This window comes from Balaenoptera acutorostrata, chromosome 7, assembly GCF_949987535.1.
Source record: "Balaenoptera acutorostrata chromosome 7, mBalAcu1.1, whole genome shotgun sequence".
Classification (NCBI taxonomy): domain Eukaryota; kingdom Metazoa; phylum Chordata; class Mammalia; order Artiodactyla; family Balaenopteridae; genus Balaenoptera; species Balaenoptera acutorostrata.
Window position 1 is genome coordinate 102,349,782 of NC_080070.1, and position 25,453 is coordinate 102,375,234.

At 42.0% G+C, this 25,453-nt stretch overlaps 1 protein-coding gene across 1 annotated transcript in view; it reads right to left on the minus strand.

Moving 5' to 3' along the window:
- LAMB4 (laminin subunit beta 4) overlaps positions 1-25,453 on the minus strand; it is a 110,375-nt gene that overhangs the window by 56,480 nt on the left and 28,442 nt on the right. Inside the window, 7 exon segments of the mRNA XM_057549660.1 lie at positions 315-424; positions 3,520-3,714; positions 14,953-15,103; positions 16,032-16,112; positions 18,459-18,520; positions 18,522-18,568; positions 20,941-21,120. Coding sequence (XP_057405643.1) covers positions 315-424; positions 3,520-3,714; positions 14,953-15,103; positions 16,032-16,112; positions 18,459-18,520; positions 18,522-18,568; positions 20,941-21,120 — 826 coding nt within the window.

Below are 25,453 nucleotides of genomic sequence, written 5' to 3' on the forward strand. Positions count from 1 at the left end.
AAACAAACATTCAAGATCTAGGGTCAGGATATCTGGGCTGGAGCCCTGGTTCTTCTACACATTAGCCGTAAGACTTGGGCAAGTTATCACAGTGTTCTCATTCTCAATGAAGACAAAACCTACCTCCTTGAGTTGTTAGGAAGATTCAGCGTGGTATTAATGTAAAGCACAGTGTAGCACATAGTAAACACTTAATAAACATTATGTCTGCTTTGATACATCTCTACTCTCACTTAGTCCCTGGATACAAATTCCTGATAGATGAACAACATTCTAAGAAACGTTCAATGTTTGAGGACAGGCCCCCCGCATACCTGGAAGCTGCTGGTAAAGGCTGAGGCTTTGGCTGTGGGGTCTCGCATGCACAGTGCTTGCTCCCTCCGGCCAGGTTAACCACCATCTGGACAGTCCAGTCATCTGCAGACTAGACAGGCATCACATAAGAGCACGTCCCTGCGAGGATGCATGCACCAACATGTTCCTAATGGAGAGTGTGTGGAATAAATTTGCAACCCACGGCCTGCTCAGAAAACAGAATTTTGGAGTTGAGAGAAGAGGTTCACTCTCAGGCTCAAGTCGCTGGTGTTTGAATTGTGATCCAGGTAGAAAGAATATTGTTTCTGGCCATAGCTGTAATTCCTGAGTCTAGAAAAACCCTGGCACTCCTGACAGGTCTAATCTTTAACCTCTGCCTCCCAAAGAGTCGATTAAATCATCATGTTCCTGCCTTCCTAACACCATACACAAAAATAAACTCAAAATGGATTAAAGAACTAAATGTAAGGCTAGACACTATAAAACTCTTAGAGGAAAACATAGGAAAAACACTCTGACATAAATCACAGCAAGATCTTTTTGAGCCACCTCCTAGAGTAATGGAAATAAAATCAAAAATGAACAAATGGGACCTAATGAAACTTAAAAGCTTTTGTACAGCAAAGGAAACCGTAAACAAGATGAAAAGACAACCCTCAGAATGGGAGAAGATATTTGCAAACGAAGCAACTGACAAAGGATTAATCTCCAAAATGTACAAGCAGATCATGTAGCTCCATATCAAAAAAACAAACAACCCAATCCAAAAATGGGCAGAAGACCTAAATAGACATTTCGCCAAAGAAGACATACGGATTGCCAACAAACACATGAAAAGCTGCTCAACATCACTAATCATTAGAGAAATGCAAATCAAAACTACAATGAGGTATCACCTCACACCATCAGAATGGCCATCATCAAAAAATCTACAAACAACAAATGCTGGAGAGGGTGTGGAGAAAAGGGAACCCTCCTGCACTGTTGGTGGGAATGTAAATTGATACAGCCACTATGGAGAACAGTATGGAGGTTCCTTAAAAAACTACAAATAGAACTACCATATGACCCAGCAATCCCACTACTGGGCATTTACCCTGAGAAAACCATAATTCAAAAAGAGTCATGTACCACAATGTTCACTGCAGCACTATTTACAATAGCCAGGACATGGAAGCAACCTCAGTGTCCATTGACAGATGAATGGATAAAGAAGATGTAGCACATATATACAATGGAATATTACTCAGCCATAAAAATGAATGAAATTGAGTTATTTGTAATGAGGTGGATAGACCTAGAGTCTGTCATACAGAGTGAAGTAAGTCAGAAAGAGAAAAACAAATACCGTATGCCAAAGCACATACATGGAATCTAAAAAAAACGGTACTGATGAACCTAGTAGCAGGGCAGGAATAAAGACACAGATGTAGAGAACGGACTTGAGGACACAGTGAGGGAAGGGTAAGCTGGGACGAAGTGAGAGAATGGCATGGACATATATACACTACCAAATGTAAAATAGATAGCTAGTGGGAAGCTGCCGCATAGCACAGGGAGATCAGCTCGTGCTTTGTGACCACCTAGACGGGTGGGATAAGGAGGGTGGGAGGGAGGCTCAAGAGGGAGGGGATATGGGGATATATGTATACTTATAGCTGATTCATTTTGTTGTACAACAGAAACTAACACAACATTATAAAGCAATTATACTCCAATAAAGATATTTTTAAAAAATCATCATGTTCCTGGATCACAGAACCAAAAAAAAAAAATCCTTCACAAAAAGATATATATTTCTTTCATATTAGTGCATATACTTTATTATATAAATTTATATTATATTATTAGATCTATTTATACGTATCTGTATAAATACATACATATATAGAGAGACATACACACACACATATATAGAAAGAGACAGAGAGAGAGAAAGACAGTGCGTATGCTAATTAGCTAAACTCTGGAAGCCTTACAATTAGGAAAAGCTTTTTAAAGCTGTCAGAGAGGGCTTCCCTGGTGGCGCAGTGGTTGAGAATCTGCCTGCCAATGCAGCGGACACGGGTTCGAGCCCTGGTCTGGGAAGATCCCACATGCCGTGGAGCAACTGGGCCCGTGAGCCACAACTACTGAGCCTGCGCGTCTGGAGCCTGTGCTCCGCAACGGGAGAGGCCGCAACAGTGAGAGGCCCGCGCACCGCGATGAAGAGTGGCCCCCGCTTGCCACAACTAGAGAAAGCCCTGGCATAGAAACGAAGACCCAACACAGCCAAAAAAATAAATTAATTTAAAAAAACGAATTAAAAAAAAAAAGCTGTCAGAGATGTGTTCTCTCTATACAAAAATTAAATATATTTATGTGTATATACACATATGTAAAAAAAAAATGAGTTTCTTGTCATACTCACCAGGTCAAAGTTCCTTGAAGTCCTTTGCCTTTCATGTGTAAGTGAGAAATTGAGAACTATGTCATGTTAAGAGTTTCAAAGCAGATCATCAGCTCTGGTCATACCACAGAAAGTGAGCCCTTCCAGAATGTGGTCCCTAGAGAGACTCCGGGGGCTCTGAGGCCACCCCCAGCCATATAAAATATTTTTCAGGGCAGATGGTCTGTGGGGTTTCAGATCATCAAAGAAAAGGTTATACAAAGAAAAGGTTAGGAACCACTGCTCTAGATCAAGTGTTTTTCTAATTTGGTTTCTCTTCCTCTTAGATATTTCTCAAAGGGTGGGGGAAGGCTAGAAAGGGAGCAGGCAAGAGGAACAGGCTGCTTTTAGCTTTTCTCTTGTTTCCTGGTAAAATCCAAGTGCAAATAAATGCCTCTACTGCATCCCTATGAGTCTGAATCTCTACAAAGGTTTATTACATTTTTAGAAAAAAAAGTCCCAGGAGGGCAGGATTTGCGTTGTTTTAGTTATTTATTGTTCTTATACAAACATTCCATCACCACTTCCATAGAACTAGTATCTTAAATCTATAGCCCCAGCTTTAGCTTCTCTCCACGGAATAAGGCGTGTGTGCACATGGCTGTGTTGCTTTAATATGTTTAGGAAACCCTTTGGTTTATAATGCTCTCCAGATGTTCGACTTTTTGCAAATCCTGTTAAGATGAACGTAGGCAAGATTGGAATGGAAACACTTAGCTCGAGAACGTATTTCAGTCAGCTCGGAACCACCACGGTAGAAGCGGAGTAAAGGATACCTGAGTTTCATAGTGAATGGCAACAGCAAAATCCACGGGAATGGGGATGTTCCCCACAGCAAGTCTCAAGCCGGCCCCAGGGAGAACCCTGGCAAATCCAGGTCCCGTCCACGTAACAGGCACCCCAGGAGCTGGCCCTCGGAGAACGACAGAAACAGCAGGCAGCTGGCCAGAGAGGAATAAACACAACTTTGCCTAGAGTGAAGAGCTGCAAGAGTTCAGGGGGAAAAAAAACAAAAACAAAACCCATGGGTTTCTTGATGTGTATATGATCCATCTGAGTCCTGAATAAGTTATTCCAACCAGGATACAGTCCAGAATACAGCGGAGAAAAACATGCTGAATCTGCAGCTTTGGAACATATGTTACTGTATAGAGTAATCACTTGGAAAGCACTGTCACTAGCCAGTACGTTATGTACTCCACGTGTCATGTACTGAGTGATTCCACATTGGTGACCTTGGCTTTTCTCAGATCTGACTGTGGAGTTCTGGCTAAAATACGGAGGGCAAGAAAATATTCCCATGACTACATTCATGGATTTTGCCTAATTGTGCATGACAATGATAAAACCCACCCAGATTTTTTTTTTTAGATGTTTCTTCCATGCAAATATGAGAAATGATCTTCTCCCATCTGCTTGGGGGCACGTAAGTACAAAACTACTCACACACTTGATTGATTAGCAGCCCTGCCGGTCTCAGTGCTGGATGTCAGCCTGGGGCCATCTGGACCCTATAGATAATACTTCCTTGATGACTTTTGCATCTGCCTCTCGACACTTCCAGCCTCCACCAGAATGCTGCCTCTTGTTAGTTTCTGCCTCTATTGCTGCAACAACCTCTTGGCTGTTCTCTCCGTGATCTCGCTAGTCCAATACATACCGCACACTGCTGCCAACAAGCATTTCAAACGCTTTCTCACTGCCAAGAGTATCATGCCCAAATTACTTAGCCTGCAGTTCAAGTTGCTCTGTGATCTACCACAAACTGCTCTTCATTTGACAAATGTTTATTTAGTAACGATTCAATCCCCGCCTCTGAATCAGGAATGCATATACGAATAGGACAGATTCCCAGCCACAGAGGGGTTTAGAATCTTGCGTGGGAGACAGAAAGGTAAATAAGAAATGAGACGGAGGTGTATGTAAACTCATCTCTATGCAACGTTTTTCAAACTTTAAAAAAGTACTCTGGAATTTGCAACAGACACTGTAGGTACCCCCCCACCCCGGGATCCCCCTTTACTTGGTTGGTATACACATCTCCCAGTTGCGTGTGTGCGTGTGTGTGGTTTCCAACAGCTCACAATTGCCCCCCTTCTCCGGAGAACTGCCCTCTCACACCCCAACTGCCCACTCCTACCCCTGGGGTAGCTCACAGCCAAAGACTGCCTGATAGGAGGTTATAAAAGGCTGGCCCTGTCGTCTCAAGGGGCAGGACAAATTTATCTGCAGTTTATGTTTCTGACTTTCTCTGTGGATCAATCCAAGTTTTGTTTTACCTGAGACCACCTCTGACTCTTTCCTCTTCTCTGTCATGTTTCCTTCACTCTCTTAAAGAGTTTTCCCGAAGAACACTGCCTTCATAAATTACATGCACCTGAATCCAGTCTTAGGCTCTGTTTCTAGGGCCGCTGACCTGAGAGAGTTGGTAGCAGACAGTGTGGACTCTAGATGCATTCCTGGATGTGGATCATTTACTGCTCGGCTGGCAATGAGGAACCCAGTGGGTAACGTGTTGATGACCCTTGTGTAGCAGCAGAGCCATTGCTAAAACAGTCATCTGTGGCCACCTGGGACAGGATAGAGGGCGAAGGGGAGGCACTGACTTGAGCAAGATTTCTGATACAGGGGAAAGAGTAGTTATAAGGACTGTGGACGTGGGTGGCTATTGTTGGACACCACTGACGCATTTGGTGAAAGACGATGGCAGGCTCAGGGCAATCAATCAGCAACTTAGAGTCAAGTGTGAGAATCAGAAGGGCTCCCTGGCAGCATTTAAAGAAACTCATCTCCTTTAGTGAGAGGGCAGGAAGAGCCAAAGACCAGGCACAAGACTTAATTGGAAGAGCTGCGGAACTTCAGGGAAGGCGGAGTTCTCAGCCTGGGTAAGTCACCTATGCCCAAGTCAGGCCCTCCCTTCACAGGGAAGCAGGGGGATCTTGAGGCATGGGTGATGCACCTGAGAATCGTGAACCTTGAGGTTCTCCTGAGCACTCTTGGACTGTAGAAGTAATCCACTCACACTTATTCGAAAATAGAGGCCCCCCCCATCCTCTCCCACCTCCCTCCCTGCCACATTTGAAGACGAGGCAGAAATCTCAAATGATGCAGGTACCTTAAAAGAAAACGTGTGCATTCCTGAGGATCTGCCCCTCCTGACCACTTGCCTGATAATTAGGGTCAAGTTGCAGCATGATCTGATGGGAAAGGGCTGGATCTCCGAGACGGACCTGGTGAACACGAACAAGTAGCAACTGGGAGAGGATGGCTGGGCATGGATCGTGAGGCGTGCCAGATCAAGGGGACAGAATATGAAATCAGGTAAGGAGAGTTTGTTGGTTTGAGGTCACCAGTGATAAAGGATTTAGCAGCCTGGCAAGGGCCCCGGAGCCCTGAGAGATGCTTGGCGAAAGCTGTGGTCCAGAGTAATGAAGCAGAGCTGCCAGAACTGCTGTAGCAGGCTGGGGAGGATGGGTTACAAGGCTCAAAGAACTAGGCATGCTTGAATGGATGTAAGCCACAAGGCTGGAAAACCCATCAGCTGACTATGCTCCGTGTCCGTTTTTCAAGACAGTGAGGAATGAACTGGTGACGGGGCCACCAGCATCACTGAGAAGCAGAGGATGGGGTATCCTCTGTAGGCTGGTAGGCTAAACCATTACAAAATTGAGCTCCTTAGTATCAGTGTGGTGGACAGGATCGCAGACTATCAAGGGCTGTGGAGCATTTAACTCTCAAAAACAAGATGGGTATAATTATAATGGTCAGCGAGGTTGGAATAGGAGACAAGGGGGCCTGACCTACAGGAATCTTCTGTGGAGACGACTAATAGAACACGATGTTCCTAGGAGCAAGACAGATGAGCAGTCGACAAAATATTGCTTAATATCTGTAATCCAAAGTGATCAAGTATGAACTGGCAGAAGGCTGAGTTCAGCTACCTCAACAGAAAGACATAATCCTTTCCCAAATTTATAGAGCTGAGCAAATTCTCAGACCCAGACCCCAGTGACTGAATGAGAGGCCGGGTCCCAATGAGGAAAGACTCTTCACCACCACAGCAAGTGTTAATTCTCTCACTTATCTCCCAAAGAGATCTATGTTTATTTACTAGTCTATTGGGGAAGCAGAAATGCCTAGATCTTTCGAGGGCTAATGGATACAGGATCTGAGTTGATACTGATAACCATGTACCCAAAGTGCCATCACGGTCCCCCTGTTAGAACAGGGCATATGGGGGTCAGGTAGTAAATGGAGATCTGACTTAGGTTCTTTTCACAGTCAGTTCACTGGGTTTACTGAACCATTGATTGTTTCCTCCAATTCTTGTATATGTATTGGAATGGACCTGCTTAGCAGTTGGCATTGATATTAGCGCTCCTATAGTAGGAAAGGCCGAGTAAAACCTGTGAAATGCCCACCCTCCATTGCCCTCCCCACCACCACCAAGCCAAGATGGTAAGTAAAAAGCAATATTGCAAATCAGAGGCATTCTCAAAGTGCCACTCTCAAGACTTGGTGGTGGGTCTCATACCATATCCCCATTACAAATTTTATACTAATATAACTAAGTTGTAGCCTCACTTGGCAGCTGTCCTGCTGGAAGGAGTATCATGACCAGAGCTGGTTACCACCACCCTGGTTCATGATACACAGCTATTGAAATGCAAAATGTGTTTTCTTCCATCTCCATGAGGAAGAAGAAACAGAAGCAATTTGTATTAGCTTGGCATGGGCGGTTGTGTATATTTAGTCTTGCCCCAAGGCTATTAATTCTCCTGCTCTCTGTAACAGTATAGCCCAAAAGAATCTGGACCATCCAGATGTTCTACAAAATATGACATTGACTCCCTATATTGAAGGATAGTGAATTGGATCCCTTGGTCTAAGGCGATGTCATGTGGTGTCCCACAGTGAGAATCGGGCACTCTATGGCCTTGGTCAGCACCACTCTCTGACAGCTCACAGAGTGTCTAATTCACCAATGTGAGAAAACACATCTTCCTCAGCCCAAGGGATCCACTTGACAGTAAAAGAAGTGTATCAGTGGTCATGTGACTTTGGGATCCACTGTTCCTACACAAACTATGGCACCCAGAAGATGCTGACCTGAGATGGCAGTGGGATGGGGCCCCTAAAAGATGCATTAGCTTCACTAGCTTGGAAATGACACCCTGTGAGATGGGGCAGTTTTCTTCTAGATGTTATTTACTCCTTAAATCAATGGTCTTTATGTGATGCTGTGTCCCCAGCAGAGAAAAAGCATGGGTTTGGGAACCAAGTAGGAGTAGCCAAGCTCATTGTCACTCCCAGTGACCATGAATTTCTTATGTTTGCAGTTAAAATTGGCACTGCATGTTATAGAGATGAATAGTATAATTCAGGTTAATAATTTAAATTTTTAATATTTCTTTACTTAGAATGACATTAAATAGCACGTAAAAATATTTTGACAAGTTGAGAGAGACTACGGAAGAAAGTAAAAAGCTTTATACTTTACTATCTTCAAGGGCCCTTTCCCTGATTTCTGAATAAGGGGCCCTGCATTTTAATTTTTATTTTGCCCTGGCCCTGCACATGGGTCTGAGCATGGCAGGAGTGAACTTGAGTCTATGCTGTTAGCGTACTGCCTGGTCCCCTTTACTGGGCCACTCTATCTCGCCACCAGCTCCTGGGATTGTTGGTTGCTATGTCTCACCATTGCTCCCTTCTCTTGAGAATTGCCCTTGGCTGATGGGAGCCACCTCACCTGGGAGGCGATCTGCATCTGCCCTGGCAGCCTACAGCCATGTCTGCCTGACATGAGAAGACAGCCCTGGGGCCTCAATGGGGGACAACTCTGTGGTGCAATTTCTGCTTCACAGCTTCCCCAGGGGATCAGGCAAGGCTAGACTCAGGCAAGGCCTAGACGCCATCCTTCCCTCACTTTCCCCGCTCCCCAGCCTACTACTGCCCTCCACCCTGACAGGTTTCTCCTGATGAGTGCTTCCTTAGTAAAACACATGCACCCAGATCTCTGTTGTTATCTCCTATTGTAGGGAATCCAACCTAAGACAGTGACTCAGTGCGCGTGTGTGCGCGCGTGTGCACACACACACACACATTTATATAAAACTGAAAAGTTTCCCAAAAATGCTCCTGTTTTATATTCTTCTGTTGTACTAAACTGATCCAGTCAATTGATTTCATGACCTACTTACTAATAGGCATGACCTGCAGTTTGAAAATTACTGACCTATGGGACTCCAGAGACAGAAACAATTAATTATGTCCAGATGTCAGGGTAGGGAATGTCAGAGAAAGATAAATCTGAATTGGGTCTTAAGGGATGACTAGAAGTTTTGCAAGTCAGTAATACAGAGGTGGTCATTTCAGGCAAGAGTCAGGAGAGGAGGCCGTGGATGCTTTGAGCAGTGTCTCTCAAAGTGCTGCCAGGGACCACTCGTATCACTTGGGGTGCTCGGCAAACACGCAGATTTCTTTTCTCCCCCCAAATGATCCAAAACGTGTGGGTTTTTTTTTTTTAAATCATTGTGCCAAACACCTCAAATATTTAAATCCAAATGAAGATCACAAAATGTACCCATGTTTTCCTAAGTCTTTGATGGTTCCAATTTGAACCTCATTGCTCTAGAGCAACACTGCCTAATTGAACTTTCTACAATAATGAAAATGTTCTATATTTGCACTATCCAATACAATAGTCCCATGTATAGAGTTACCTGAAAAAACTTGACTAGTCTCACATTCCCTGATTCAGCATCTCAAGTGGAAGGCCCTAGCATCTGCATTCTAAACAATCTCCCTGGGCAATACTTATGCACAGTAAAATTTAGAGGTTCACTGATATTTGCCATAGGGAGCAAGGGCACTCGCTACTTTTCTCTTTCAGGTGGACTTCAGATTGAGATGCCTAGAGTCAGAGAAGGCTTCATGGGCATGTGGCATGGGAACAGAAACAAGTAGAATAAAGAGCAAAGTCTCTGTGACTTGGTGTACATGGGCCTGGAAGGAGGAACACCATCTATGAAGCCTTCTCTTATCCTCTCAGTTGGAGGTGGTTCTCCTTAAGTGGAATCCGTATCACATTATGTACACCTCTTTATGATACTTACCCCACCCTGCCATGCATTCACTGTTTGTATACGTGGCTCATTTCCCCCATCATAATCTTAAGGGCAGGCTCTATGTCTAGGTATTTCCGTTTTCATTCAATCAATCATTTCATCCACTCGAGAAAGTCTCTTATGAATAAGGAACTGTTTCAGCTGCTGGATTTATGAACAAGACAGCTAACGTCTGCTTTCCTTTGCTTTTCCAACATGCCCCTTCATGCATATGCACACAGGAATGCTCAGTAAAGACCCCGGCATAACAAATGAACAAACAAACAAACAGGCCTAAAGTGGCCCTGACTTCGAGTGAATACTAGTTGCCTAGCTACAAGGTCTTCAGGTCTCCTCTGGCCTTCTGAAGCCATCGGAGGCAGGGACCTGTGGAGGCAGCATCACCCTGGCACTCACGCCGGCAATGACCAACTACATCCATCTCAGATTCAAGGGCATAGTCACGCACCATCCCCAGGGACATTAGCATGTCCTTTCTTCTCTAACTGGGAAGACAGCCATTCCTCAAAACTGTATCTCTCCTTTCTAACATGATAAGAAATTGTGAATTCAGTCTGACTCTTCAACTCTCCAAAATCTTATTTTCCAGAAATTTTCATTTTGTACAGAAATAAAGCGATTGAAGTTTTCCCCAGAGGCTCGAATTACTTTGAGCTGGCTTCTACCTTTCCTTCATTCTATTCTTCAGGATAATAGGGCTTACACTGGCTGATCACTTACATGGGCCACGCATGGTTCTAAGTGCATTACCCGGGTTATTTGCTTATAGCACAACAGACAACGACCCTGAAGAAATGGTTTACCTCACTCTGCTCATCTGCTCTGCTTCTGATTGCTCTTCAGTATTATGCTTCCTTTGTCAGTTACGAAATCATCTCCTTGTTGCTGGAAATACACATCACATGTAGGCAGAGCTGTTGCTAATATCTTAAAAAGAAAGGACAGTTTAAGTAACCAACAAAAGTTCCAACTTTACCAGAGTTCAAGAGTTTCAGATTATACCATACTTTAAAAGGTAATCATGATTCTCACTTAATAGCTTCAGGAAGAACACATAGAGGCAGCTTGTAATTTTTTGTTTCTCTATGAAAAGGGGAAATTTTTAGTGGTCCTAAGACTATGTGTTGGGTTTTCTTTTTAAGGGCTGCTCAACTAGTGCAATTCTAAACTTCGAAAGCATTTCTTCTTTTCTATTGGTTTTGTGGTGTTTCGAAAATTAACAATATGCATGATATACAGATTCAAAGATTATTAGATGTTGTAATTTTAACACTCTCCAGACCAATTTCTCTTAGTTCTCATGGTTTTCAGAATCTGGTCTTAAATGTTCCCATGAGAAATTATACCGGGATAGCAAGATTCCACCAACCAAACTATTAAAACAGCAGAGTAGCATTCATGCAACTCCAGTTTCCTTAAAATCCTGGGTTTTATGGGACTCTGTTTTATATCATCTCCTTAGTCATTCAGCTGCCGACCCAGTTAGAATCTCCAATTGCTCGTTTCCAAATTCTCACTGTACTCTAGACATCGGTGTTTGCTTGATGTTTCATTGTTGGTTTTATAGTCAAGGTTTTTAATTTCACAGGTGCCCTGCTTGTTCACTGTGAGCAGGCAGCCTTGAGGTCAGCTGTAGTCAACTTCAGGAACCCTCATACTCTGTGGTCACTATTCAGACTCTCAGCCATGCTCTCTGACCAGCTCCTCAACCTCTGTGATGAGGACCCTTTGGACGGGCCACACTGGATTACGTTTATTTGTCCTCCTCATTTTTTTCCCTCTCACCCATTGTGTTTATCTTGTAACACAAAATTATAAGCTACTTTACCACTTTTATACAGAAAACATATTATGGAATTAACTTTATATTATATTATATTAAATGCCATACCATGTTAAATTCAATCAATATTAACTTTTGTGACCACAGTTAGTTTCTATAAGAAAACAAGCCAGTGTTTCCCAAACTGTGTACAAATCACCCGGGGATCTTGCTAACATGTAGACTGGATTCAATAGGTCTGGGTGGGGTCTGAGAGTCTCCAAGTCTAATGAATCCACAAGTGATGACACTATTGTTGGTCTACACACCACATTTTGAGTAGCAAGGATATCGCCATAGACTGAAGTTTTGTATCCCACTGCCCCTCTCCCAAATTTATATGTTGAAATCGAATCCCCAGTTGATGGTATTAGGAAGTGGGGTTTGGGGCAGGTGATTAGGATTAGTGCCCTTATAAAAGAGGCCCCAGAGAGCTCCCTTGTCATGTGAGGACTCAGCCATCTAAGAACCTGGTAGTGGGTCTCAGATATTGAATCTGCAGGTACCTTGACCTTAGACTTCTCAGCCGGCAGAACTGTGAGAAATAAGTCTATGTTGTTTATAAGCTAACCAGTCTATGGTATTTTTAGCAGCCCAGACAGACTAAGAAAGATTAGATAGATAGATAGGTGGGTAAATGATAGGTGAACAGATAGATGATAGATAGATGATAGATAATAGGTAAACAGGTGATTGAGAGATGATAGACAGGTAGATGTAGATACAAATATAGATATCTTTCTGAAGACCCACCAAGAAAGTTAATTGTCATTCTTCTTAGCTCTCCAATTTGAGTATGAAAATAATTATTTGAAAGCTGGGGTCTTGGATTCATGTCCTTTCATGGCTCCATCCCCATTCTCTCTCTTCTCCCTGAACCTTGTGCCTTCTCCATCCCTGTCTGGACTACTGCACCCTGAGCCCCTCCACCCCAGGCTCCACTTCTGCTGGATGGTGTCCGTGAGGGCACAGAGGACAATCTTCATCACGTCATGCCTTTGCTCAGAAGGTTTCAACGAGTTCTCATTGCCCCAAGAAGAAAACTTAGCCTCTTTAATAGGAGAATCTAATTTTCTCTTCCGGTACTTCTTTCCTATATAAACTTTCTGTTCTACCTGCAAATACACCTGCGTTGTTTCTCCTCTGAGCTGTTACTTAGAACTTTTCTGGTTGGACTGTCTTCTCCCCTCATCCACCAATGGAAATGCTCACGGATTTCTAGTCTCAGGCCAAATGATTCTACCCATGTGTTAAGCCCATTTGTAAAGGATCAGTCATGGCTCCAAAATCCTAATGCACTTATGGACCCTCCTTGTTGTATGGCACTGCTCCCATCCTGAGCTATCTATGAAAAATATCAGCTATGGTTAAAAACTCCTAGAGGGCAGAGATGCTAAATAATCCCTTTCTACGCCAATCTTAGCCTGGAGCTCAGCATTATGCACCTGGCTATAAACTGGGGTTCCTGTGACCACCCCCTCCTTGAGTTCGATCATTTGCTAGAATGGCTCACAGAACTCAGGGAAGCACTTATTTATATTCACTGGTTATATAATAAAGGATATGATGAAGGATACAGATTAACACTCAGATAAAGATGTACATAGGGTGAGGACCGGGAGGATCCCAGACACAGGAGCTTCTGTCCCTTTGTGGCTGGGATGCACCACCCTCCCAGCACACAGATATGGTCACCAGCCTCGAAACTCTCTGAACCCAGTACTTTTGGGAATTGTATGGAGTCTTCACCCCACACGCATGATGGATCATTACCTCAATCTCCCTCACCTTTCCCCTTCCTGGAGGCTGGCGGGTGGAGCCAGAAGTTTCAAGCTTCTAATCATGGCTTGGTCTTTCTGGTGACTAGCCACCATCCTGAAGCCATCCAGGAGCCCACCCAGAGTCACCTCATCAGAACAAATGACACTCCTATCACCCAGGAAAGTCTAAAGGATTTGGGAGCTCTGTGTCAGGAACCAGGGTCAAAGGCCAAATTAGAACAAAAGATGCTCCTAGTGTTCACATCCCTTAGAAGATTACAAAGGTTTTGGGAGCTCTGTGCCAGGGACCAGGGGCCAAGGTCACTATGTATATACATATATATTTTTTTCCTATTATTTCATGATAGTTTTAGCCTAAATATAAATATCAATATTCTTTTCCCAAAGCTTTTTTTTTTTTTCAGTTACCATTATAAACCTGCAATACTAAAAGCAATGAAGAAGAATCTAGACATAGGATTGCTTTATCTTGACTCCACCCACCGCAGTTGTGAGTCTAGGCCGGGACAGTGGAATCCTCCTTTTCTTGCCCTAATCTCGGTCAGTAAAAGAGCAAATTCCAAGCCTCTTAAGGGGTATTCTCATCCCTCCCACCAGTCGTGTCCAGATAAGGAAGAGACCTCAGGAAAAGACTTAGTCACTGGAACCTGGAATGAGTTCCCAATTTTCTATCCAAATCCTGTCTCCAGAACCAACTTTCACATGCCTTCTCCCCTTGAAGTCGTTCGCCTCACTTTGCCTTTTCCTTTGTCAGATTCCTGCTTGTGGCTGGAGTCAAAGGCATAAGAGTGTTATGGGAGGCTAACCTGTATTTTCTCTGATGGGTTCAGATGCCTGGGTTTGCCCCCCTCATAAGACTTTGAGATAAATATTTTTAGGGAGCATCTCCCACAGGACTGCTGACTTGTAGGGAATGAAGCAGACCAAGCGACATTTCCAATCACACACTCCTATGAACAGCACTGAGGACTGCTAATCCTAGATCAGCTTCAGGAGGCCAGCGAGCACATCTTACACTTGGTATTCATTCATTCATTAGCAGAGATCCCTGGCTTCCTACTATGCACCAATCAGAGTGCTCGTCACTAGAGCAACAGTGGCGACAGGGTACACATCCTCCTTTCCTTCTCACGGTTTATAGTGTTGTCAGGGAGACAGACCAGGAAATGCTCAATAAACACACTCTATCTGATCGGTACCTTGAAAGAGCAAAACTCAAGTCCATTTCATCACAACTTAATGCAATTCACACTTCTGTGCCAGGCTCTGTGCCAGAACAGGGACACAAAGATGAACAAAATGCAGACTCTGCCCTCAAGACTTTATAGAATCTGCAGTTCTGTGATAGAATCCACTCTGCTCTGTGTTTGTGGGCAAAATCACTCTCTTCCGGGTAACTTACCCATGATCTCAAGGGTGTGTGTATTTACCCACACCCCATCAAATGAAGTCTGTAAAGAGAGTCAATGAAATACGAACCAAAGGAGCCAGTCGCTGGAGTGGCGTGGCTTCCTCTGCCTCGTAGACGTAGAAATTCAAAGGAGCGAAGAAATAGCTGGGCGCTGGCTCAGTGCAGCTGCGACCTGTGACATGCGGACGACAATCACACTGCCCATCCTCGGGTGAGCACCTGAGGGAAAACAAACCCACCTCATTAAAAAAACGTGGAGGAGGGACGAGTGTAAGATAAGGGCCTTAGGGGTGCTGGGCTAAATGCCCCTTGGGTTTGGGCCCATTCTTTGAAACCATCAATCAACCATCCTGGGGAGGATGTGGAGAAACAATGGATCTACAGGTCTGGTATTTTTGTTTGTTTGTTTTTTGAACTTTTTATTTTATATTGGAGTAGAGTTGATTAACAATGATGTGTTGGTTTCAGGTGTACAGCAAAGTGATTCAGTTATACACATACATGTATCTATTCTTTTTCAAATTCTTTTCCGATTTAGGTTGTTACATAGTATTGAGTAGAGTTCCCTGTGCTATACAGTAGGTCCTTGCTGGTTATCCATTTTAAATATAGCAGTGTGTCCATGTCAATCCCAAACTCCCTAACTATCTGTCCCCCCGACCGCACCACGGCCACCTTCCCCCCCTAGTAACCATAAGTTTGTTCTCTCCATTCTACAGGTCTAGTCTTGACAAGCAAATCCAGATCAGTGAAACCTTGGTTGCCACTTCTCTCCTCAGAGGCTCTCTGATTCTGCTCTAAAAACCAGGCAAAGGAGAGTGCAGGACCTCTCTTTACAGGCTGACAAAAAGATGGAGTTTTAGGCAGGTCAGATCACACATTTGCAGGCATCTTTCACACCCCCTCGGGATACCCAGGCAGTAGAACTATTATCTCACCCGTGGAAATATCTGAAGTGAAAGAAATCAGTTGGGCTATCATTAATGTCTCAAGATCGTCGCTTTTCAATGCCCTTTGCTTGTCATGTAATGAACTCCTTCACCTAAGACTATGAGCATGTCCAAATGAAATGTGCTTTTATTTATTTGATGGAAATGGGAGTGAGGAATATTGCCACAAAACTTAGTCATTCATTTTACTGACTTACACATTGGAATAAGCATCTCCAATATCACAGTCACAGGGAGAACATCCATGGAGGTGATTTTCCAGTCCCCAGTATCCAACCTACAAAGAGAAAATGCTCAGTTGATTCCAGCCTTCAAGACATCTGCTGCTCTGAAGTGTAATATTAAAAGCACTATAGTTCCATCGATGCATAGCAAACAGCCATGCAGCCTGAACAATCACACAGTAGCTTGCTTGCCTACGCACTTGGTAATGCACACCTCCCATTTCCAGGACTTGAAATGAAAGGGACAGGGGGTTTGCCTATGTATTGCTTTGAATGGAAATGCAATGGATAATCAACAAGGACCTACTATATAGCACAGGGAACTCTACTCAATATTCTGCAATAACCTAAATGGGAAAAGAATCTGAAAAAGAAAAGATATATGTATATGTATAACTGAATCACTTTGCTGTACACCTGAAACTAACACAACATTGTAAATTAACTATATTCCAATTAAAAAAAAAGAAAGAAATGCAGTGAAAATCTCACAGTTCCTCTGACAGCATCAATGTTAGCTTCAGGCTGGGTTGTCTAAGGTCAGCCAGGAGAAATTCTTTGACTAGCCTACTTGCAACTGCTTTCGGTCCCTTACCATGAAATCCCTAGGGATTTTTACTTACACATTATGGCAAATGTTTGGGGCTAAAAAAAATCATACAGGCTGATTTTGAAATCTTATACAAATATCACAGTTTAGTAGAATCACTTGCTTATAAATAATTGTTTTGGCTAACAAACTCTCCCTGTGTGAGAGACTCAACTCTATTCAAGACTTCTGTCATCATTGCAACATCTTGACCTTTGATATAAACAGCTGGTGAGATATAAACAACTACTTCTTAAGTCTGACATTTACTGTAAAATACTCAGAAAAATCTTCCCCCTCAAATCTCCACTTAACAAACTCAGATAGAATTAAGATCTTAGTAGGCACGGAACTCTCATTTGAAATTGGTTTGTTAAGTATCCGTATTTTTTTGGTTGTTATCTTGGAAAAATTTTATGCCCAGTTTACTCAAAAAGATTTAAATATCAAAAGTTGACATAATTTGTTACAAAACACAGCAAAGGGCTTTTGATATTTTTCCCCAAACCAAACTTTAGTTTAGGCAAAAATAATGTGAACTGAGCTGCTTTATCCAGGATGGGGCTGTGAAAACCCCCTCTAGGCAGGGTACGTTGTCATGTTGGCCCCCCAGGGGACCATCCAGGGCACCATTGATAGATGTGCGGTACCAAGCAGATGCCTCGGCTCAGCCATGATGGACAAGTTCCGCCATCACTGGCCCCTGCTCAGTTATTTTCCTTTTGCAGACACAATTAAGTACACAGTGGCAGTTCACCAGCCAACAAAAAAAGTCAGCCCGAGTCTAAGGTTTGTCTGGAATGATCTGACTTGGTGTGTCCGTTGATCTGTTCACCAGCTCTGCACTCTTTTTTTTGTGCTGTCCACTCACGGTCATGGAGCTCGGCGTGGCGCACCTTCCAACGTGAAACTTCTAGATTACTTGTCCTGTTGTACACAGAGTTCCCTCTTCATATTTACTTCCTTGCTTTCTTTCCCCACCTCTTCTGCCCCATCCCCATGTGTTTTCAGTAAAGCAACTTAACAATATTAGCACAAAACTATGTCGGAACAGACATATGTTTCTTATTTATCAGCTACATTTCTTCAGACACATCAAGGTCACTGTTCTTTTATTAGGTTAAATTTTTGTTTTTTCTTTCTAAAATGTCACGGTGGGCTGCCAAGATCAGAGGACAAAGAAAAGAGCTGGGTTTTTAACTCCCTAAATGCGTGACACATTTCTTATGGAGTGAAGAATGCTTTATTTTGCTAATTTGAGACATACATGCTCATGTGGGTAGTGGAGTCTGTGAAAAATCCAATGGTTTATTTCCCACAGGAATCTACAATACATTTAAACCTAAGGGTTTTGTTTTTGCTTGTTTGTTTGCTTTTTTAATGAGCTCATCCAAAATATTTTTAGGCATGGAGCAGTAAGGGTGGGAAAGAGACTGTGTATAAGAGACAGAAGAAAAGGCCCCATGATCTGATGGGCTTAACAAGGGGGCCAGATAAATGCTCTTATATTCTACTGCTTGGTACTTCCAAGAGAACAGAGGATAAAACTATTGCTGTCGGTGCCTGGGTTGATTCAGTCCCAACTGGTAAATGTCACGGTGCTGGTAAATGTTTAACAACTAGCTCTCTGCAGAAAGATGGGGGTTGATTTCCAGTGTTTGCTGATTCCTGTAGTGTAAATACTTTTACCACGGGAGTACCGAAATACAATAGGACAAGGAAAGCAATCAACAGGGCCAAGTCTCTTCTAGGCAATGCCAGTAGAAGACTGCATCACTCCCTAAAGGCGAAATCAGAGACAAATACATAGAGTGCATTCTTCACAGTGTGGTCCAGTAGCAAGAGACTGACACAAGCATTGGCCTTGAGTGGCCAATGCAGGTCAAGAGTGGCAGACTCCTCAGGGGGTTACAGTCACAGGCTGAAAGCACAGCATACACAATTATTCTCATTCTGATTTCTCCACACTGGTAAATGTCCTTAACAGCTTACAATGAGCCAAACACGTGGCCACGAGAACACAGAGCAGCCTGCCCTGCCAAGTTCATTGTCTGCCTGGCTGCCCTATTATTGGACTGCGTTTAACCCCGCACGGGAAATGCAGTGCCAGACACTTTTGCAGCCCTCATGTGGTTCTACTGGATGGCAATTAGGAGGAGACAAGAGGTCATGCATGTTGCGGAGCTGGGCACAGTTCTGAATGATGCTGGCTGGGTCGGGTGACTAGGGGAAGGGTTTCTGAGTGTCACCGTTATTACCAACAGCTCCCTCTCTGGCAGACACACCTATGATATCCCTTTCTCTCCTCTCTCTTTCTTAGCACCTCGTTACTTTTTTTTTCCATTCCCTCTCTCCTCTTTCTCTTCCACCCATTGGCATTACTAGTCCTGCTTATGTTGTAAAGACTAAGAAATTGTGCAACCAGAGCAAGATGTGTATTTCCCCTGCAGGAAAAGCCAATGTGCATGGAAACAGCCCAAATGTCCATCAACTGACGAGTAGATTAATTGTGGTATACCCATACAATGGAATATTATTCAGCAATAAAAAGAAATGAAGTACTGATATCTGCTACAACATGGATGAACCTTGAAAACATTACGGTAAGCAAAAGAAGCCAGACACAAAAGACCACATATTATATGACTCCACTTGTATGAAATGTCCAAGACAGGTAAATCTATAGAAACAGAAAGCATATTAGTGCTTGCCTAGGGCTGGGGGGATAGGGAGGTAGAGGCTAAAGCATATGGGGTTTCCTTTCTTTTCTTTTCTATGGTAAAATATGTATAACATAAAATTTACCATCTTCACCATTTTTAAGTGTACAGGTCAACAATGTTAAGTACACTCACACTGTTGTGCAGTCAATCTCCAGAACTCTTTTCCTCTTGCAAAACTGAAACTCTGTATCCATTAAATACCATCTCTCCCCATTCTTCCTCCCTCCCCCCAGCCCTTGGCCACCACCATTCTACATTCTGTTAATATTTGACTATTCTGGATACTTCATATTAGTGGAATCATACAATATTTTTCCTTTGGGGTCTAGCTTATTTCACTTAGCATAATGTTTTCAAGGTCCATCCATATTATAGGCTGGATCAGGATTTCCTTCCTTTTTTAAGGCTGAATAATATTCCACTGTGTTTACCTACCACATTTTGTTTATCCATTCATTCATTGATGGATACTTGGGTTGCTTCCACCTTTTGACTGTTGTGAATAATGCTTCTTCACATTTCTTTTTGGGGTAATGAAAATATTCTAAAATTGACTGTAGTGATGGTTATACACTCTGAATATACTAAAAATCAATGAATTGTACACTTTAAAAAGTGAACTGTGTGTGAATTATGTGTAACTGAAGCTCTTACAAAAGAAAAAACAAAACAAAACAAAAAACCAACGTTTGGCCCATTTCTCGGAGGGCATAATGTTAGTGAACAAGGGGAAATGCCTGGAGTACCGAAAGGTATAATAGGAAATTATATAATTCATTATGCTGAAATTTAATTTTGCATCAAGTCCAAAAAGAAGAGCTTTTTTTTTTTTAACAGAATGATTCATCTTGCTGCTTTCTAAACATGCAAATAATCCAGTTCCTTATATGGGCAAAACCATAGAGCATGACACTATGACCAAAGGGAAATAATTAACCCAGATTCTCTGTGGAATCAGCAGCTCTGTGACAGCCGAGACAGCCCTGAGTTTCTGTGATCCTAGAGCCAATGGCCTCCCCATTTGGCCCCAAAAAATTCTGAGGTTATTTCTATTTCCCCACAGCCCCTTCCTTGCTTCTTTATTTCCTTTTCTTTGACAGAGAACATAAGACAATACTAAGAGCAGTGTGAGAGGGAGAAAATAATTTTAAAAAATAAAAGGAAATCCCCCACTTGAAAATTGCCTAAGAAGTCATCAACCTATGCAAAAATGCATAATGTAATTTAACAAATTTGTAGAGTAGACTCCTAGTGGAGGACTTTTTTTTTTTTTTTTTTAAAGTTTTCATAACTTGGCATTAAATTTCTTGGCATTTTCCCCTGTGTTTGCTCCAGCAGCGAAAATGTGAGCGCCCCCTGCTGGTTCTTCATGATAAACTCAGCAAACCACCTAAAAAAGTTCTCCACTAACTTACTAAAATTTGTGGGAGGTTTGGTACACTTAAAAAAAAAAAAATCCAGAGGCTGGTAGGACTCAGGTACTTACAATGACCAAATTTTAGACCTGACAGAGGCAGCTCCAAGCCTTAAAATGCATTCAGGTTGGCAGCCCAGGCCTTGTTGACTTAACGCTGACAGCCCAGGGGGTCGGTGACGCTCAGTCCGTAGTGGTTGGTCTTGCATCGGTCGCACTTGGCTCCTTCCACGTTCTCCTTACACAGGCACTGGCCGGCTACAGACCCCAAGTCAGGATCAGAGTGGCTCACACAAAGGCCACCCGAAATGGTCCCATCAGTGTCACATTCACAAGCTGGGGAGACAGACATGCATTATCTTAGTTAACTGCAAATTGTGGGAACCTTGAAATATAAGTGTAGCATTTTACCTTCACTATAACTATTTTAGTTTGTTTAAATCAATAAATATGTTTAAATAATTAGACCAGTGAGCAAGGGCTGCTCAGAAATATCTCCCACATCTCTGGACTTGGAAAATATTCAATAATTCTGGGGAGATATATATATATTATATATATATAATATATATATATATAATATATAATATATATATTATATATATAATATATATAAAGTGATTCTAAAGGAAGAGGACCAGAAACAGTGTGCTATTATGAAAACAGGATGTTAAGAATAGACTGATGAAATAGAACATACAACCCTAAAATTTGTATGGACCACAAACAACCTCAAATATCCAAAGCAATCTTAAGAAGAAAACAGCTGGAGCCATCATGCTTTTTGATTTCAAACCATGTTATAGAGCTACAGTAATCAAAGGAGTATGGTACTGGCATAAAAACGAACATAACTCAGTGGAATAGAATAGAGAGTCCAGAGATAAACCCACACATGTATAGTCAATTAATTTATGACAAAGGAAGCAAGAGTATAAAATGGAGAAAGGACAGTCTCTTCTATAAATAGTGCTGGGAAAACTGGACAGCCACATGCAAAAGACTGAAACTGAACCATTATCTTACACCATATACAAAAATTAACTCAAAATGGTTAAAGACTTGATTGTAAGATCTGAAACTATACAATTCCTAGAAGAAAACATATGCAGTAAAGTATCTGACATTGGTCTTGGCAATGATTTTTAGATTTGACACCAAAAGCAAAGGCAACAAAAGCAAAAATAAGTGGGACTAAACTAAAAAGCTTCTGCACAGCAAAGGAAACCATCAACAAAATGAAAAGGCAACCTACCAAATATGAAAAAATATTTGCAAATCATATATCTGGAAAGAGATTAATACCCAAAATATATAAAGAATTCATACAATTCAATAGCAAAATCCAACAATCCAACTGAAAAAGTGGGCAGAGGATCTGAACAGATATTTTTCCAAAGATGACATACAGATGGCCAACAGGTACATGAAAAGCTGTTCAACATCACTAATCATCAGGGAAATGCAAATCAAAACCACAAGGATATACCACCTCACACCTGTTAGAATGGCAGTTATCAAAAAGACAAGAAATAACAAGTGTTGTCAAAGATGTAGGAAAAAGGGAATGCTTTGACACTGGTGGTGGGAATGTAAACTGGTGCAACCAGTTTGGAAAACAGTATGGAGGTTTCTCAAAAAATTAAAAATAGAGCTACCATATGATCCAGCAATTTCACTTCTGGGTATTTATCAGAAGGGAATGAAAATACTAATTCAAAAAGACACATGCACCCCAATGTTCACTGCACCACTATTTACAATAGCCAGGACATGGAAGCAACCTAAGTGTCTATCGACAGATGAATAGATAAAGAATATGTGGCACATATATACAATGGAATATTATTCAGCCTAAAAAGAACAAAAGCTTACCTTTTACAACAACATGGATGAAACTTGAGGGCATTATGCTACATGAAATAAGTCAGACAGAGAAAGACAAATATTGATACCGTATGATCTCACTTATATGTAGAATCTTAAAAAACCCTCCAAACCAAACTCATAGATGCAGAGAAAAGATTGCTGGTTTCCAGGAGTGGGGATGGGTGAAATGGGTCAAGGGGGTCAAAAGGTACAAACTTCCAGTTATAAGTCATGGATATAATGTACAGCATGGTGATTATAGTTAATAACACTGTATTGTTTATTTGAAAGTTGCTAAGAAAATAGTTCTTAAAAGTTCTCATCACTTCGGTGGGGGGGATGATGGTGGCAGCGGTGCTGCTTAACTACCTTATGTAAAACACTTGAACATTTTCATCAATATTGCCATCATCTGTTTAATACTCCCAGTATATTTTCTCAACGTGTTTACCTAAAGTTGTATGGAATGACATAATACGCAATAAAATCTGAATTACACCCCCCCCAAAAAAAAAAAAAAGTTCTCATCACAAGGGAAAGAACTGTAACTATGTGTGATGATGGATGTTAACTAGATTACCATGGTGATCGTTTTGCAATGTATACAAATATGAATCATGTGGAATTCCCTGGTGGCACAGTGGTTAAGAATCCACCTGCCAATGCCCTGGTCTGGGAAGACTCCACATACCGCAGAACAACAAAGCCATTGCACCACAACTATTGAGACTGCTCTCTAGAGTCACAACTACTAAGCCCACGTGCCACAACTACTGAAGCCCGTGTGCCTAGAGCCCATGCTCCATAACAAAGAGAAGCCACCGCAATGAGAAGCCCGCGCATCGCAACGGAGAATAGACCCCGCTCGCCACAACTAGAGAAAGCCTGCGCGCAATGAAGACCCAACGCAGCCAAAAATAAATAAATTTATTTTAAAAAATAAAATAAAAAATAGAGAAAAATATGAATCATGTGAGACACCTGAAACTAATATAATGTGATATGTCAATTATATCTCAGTTTAAAAATTAGATTATTTGGGGGGTGATGAAAATGTTATGGAGCTAAGTCCATGTGGTGGGTGCAAAACACTGTGCTGGTGAATTGCTGTTCACTTTAAATGGTTAATTTTATGTTATGTGAATTTCACCTCAATTTTTAAAAGGCTCTAAAAGGTGAAAATAAGGTCAAGAGATAAGAGTGGGATGCTGTAATGAAATATATATCATATATATTTGATCTCATTCACTATAAAGGCATAAAGGGACATGACATAGAGGGAAAAACATCACATAAAATGTCAACCAAATCTCTGAAACATGGTTAACAAAGTAAATCTGTCCTTCCCCAGCACAGAAAAATATGTTGCAAGGGTAAGTGCTATCATTCTTTTTGATTCGTCTTGGAAGGAGCACCTACAAAAAAGAAAAAGGAATAAGAAATGTTCAAATCTTTATTTTTGGAAATCTATTGGTGGGGCAAAAGCTTGGATGAAGAGATTCTGGAAAATGAGATAAACAGTCATCTATAGCAAAGTTGTAACAAAAAGTAACCACCTTTCCCACTTTTTTTTTTCCCAGTAGAAACTCAAACAACTACAAGAAGGAATGTCATATGAAAAAGGATGCTGATATTATGAACAACTCCAGAGGGTGGAAGTTAGAAAAGGTAGAGCTTGACCGAGTATAAGGAAGAAATCTCTAACAGTTAAGGCTTCCCAATAGAGCAGTGACCCTCTCATCACTGGGGGTGTCCAGGCAGGGGCTGGCACAGCGCTAGCTGTGGCTTTGGTATACAGGACAAGTGCATTGGTAGACATTAGATGACCATCAAGGTCTCTTGTATCTTTTTGGTGCTGTGTTTCCAAGGGATTCCACTTTTAAGGAAAGAAATAAAAATGAAAAAAATGAATATCCTGATTCTAAGAAACAGTTATGTAAGATGTATACATGTTTGCTTTGGACTAATAAAAACAAAACCCTCAAGTCTAAAGCAATGTTTACCTAACCCCCATTTAGGTTATTAGTGAGTTTAATGGGAAAAATCCAGTCAGTTTGGAAACACTGAAGCAAACAGTTGTCTGACAGAATCTTTTGATTTTCTTTCTTTATATATTTATTTTTGCTGCATTGGGTCTTCATTGTTGAGCGTGGGCTTTTCTCTAGTTGCGCTGAGCGGGGGCTACTCTTCATTGCAGTGCACGTAGTTCTCATTGCGGTGGCTTCTCGTCGCGGAGCATGGACTCTAGGCGCATGGGCTTCAGTAGTTGTGGCACGTGGGCTCAGGAGTTGTGGCTCGCTGGCTCTAGAGCACAGGCTCAGTAGTTGTGGTGCACGGGCTTAGTTGCTCTGCGGCATGTGGGATCTTCCCGGACCAGGGCTCGAACCCGTGTCCGCTGCATTGGCAGGCGGATTCTTAACCACTGAGCCACCAGGGAAGTCCTCTTTTCGTTTTCAATTGTTTGTTATTGGATTGTGACTGGTGACAAAAATCTTACTGTGGAAAACCAACATTAGGTTCTGTTAAGTTTGGGAAAAAAGCCCACAATTTTCTTCTAATCAAAGCCAGTTGCTTCTAGGGACAAACTGGGTTCATTTTATAAGAAGCCAAAAGGGAAAAAGCTCAGCTTTATTTGGGAGACACTCCAAAGGGTCAGCAGTGAGTTCCAGAGTATAATTTAATTATACACAGAAATGTTCTTTGGGACATTTACTTTGAAATAACCCTATGTATGCTCTTTAGAGTAGAAGTCCAATAAAATCTCTTGGTGTCACACAATTTAACTCCAGCAAACTTATAC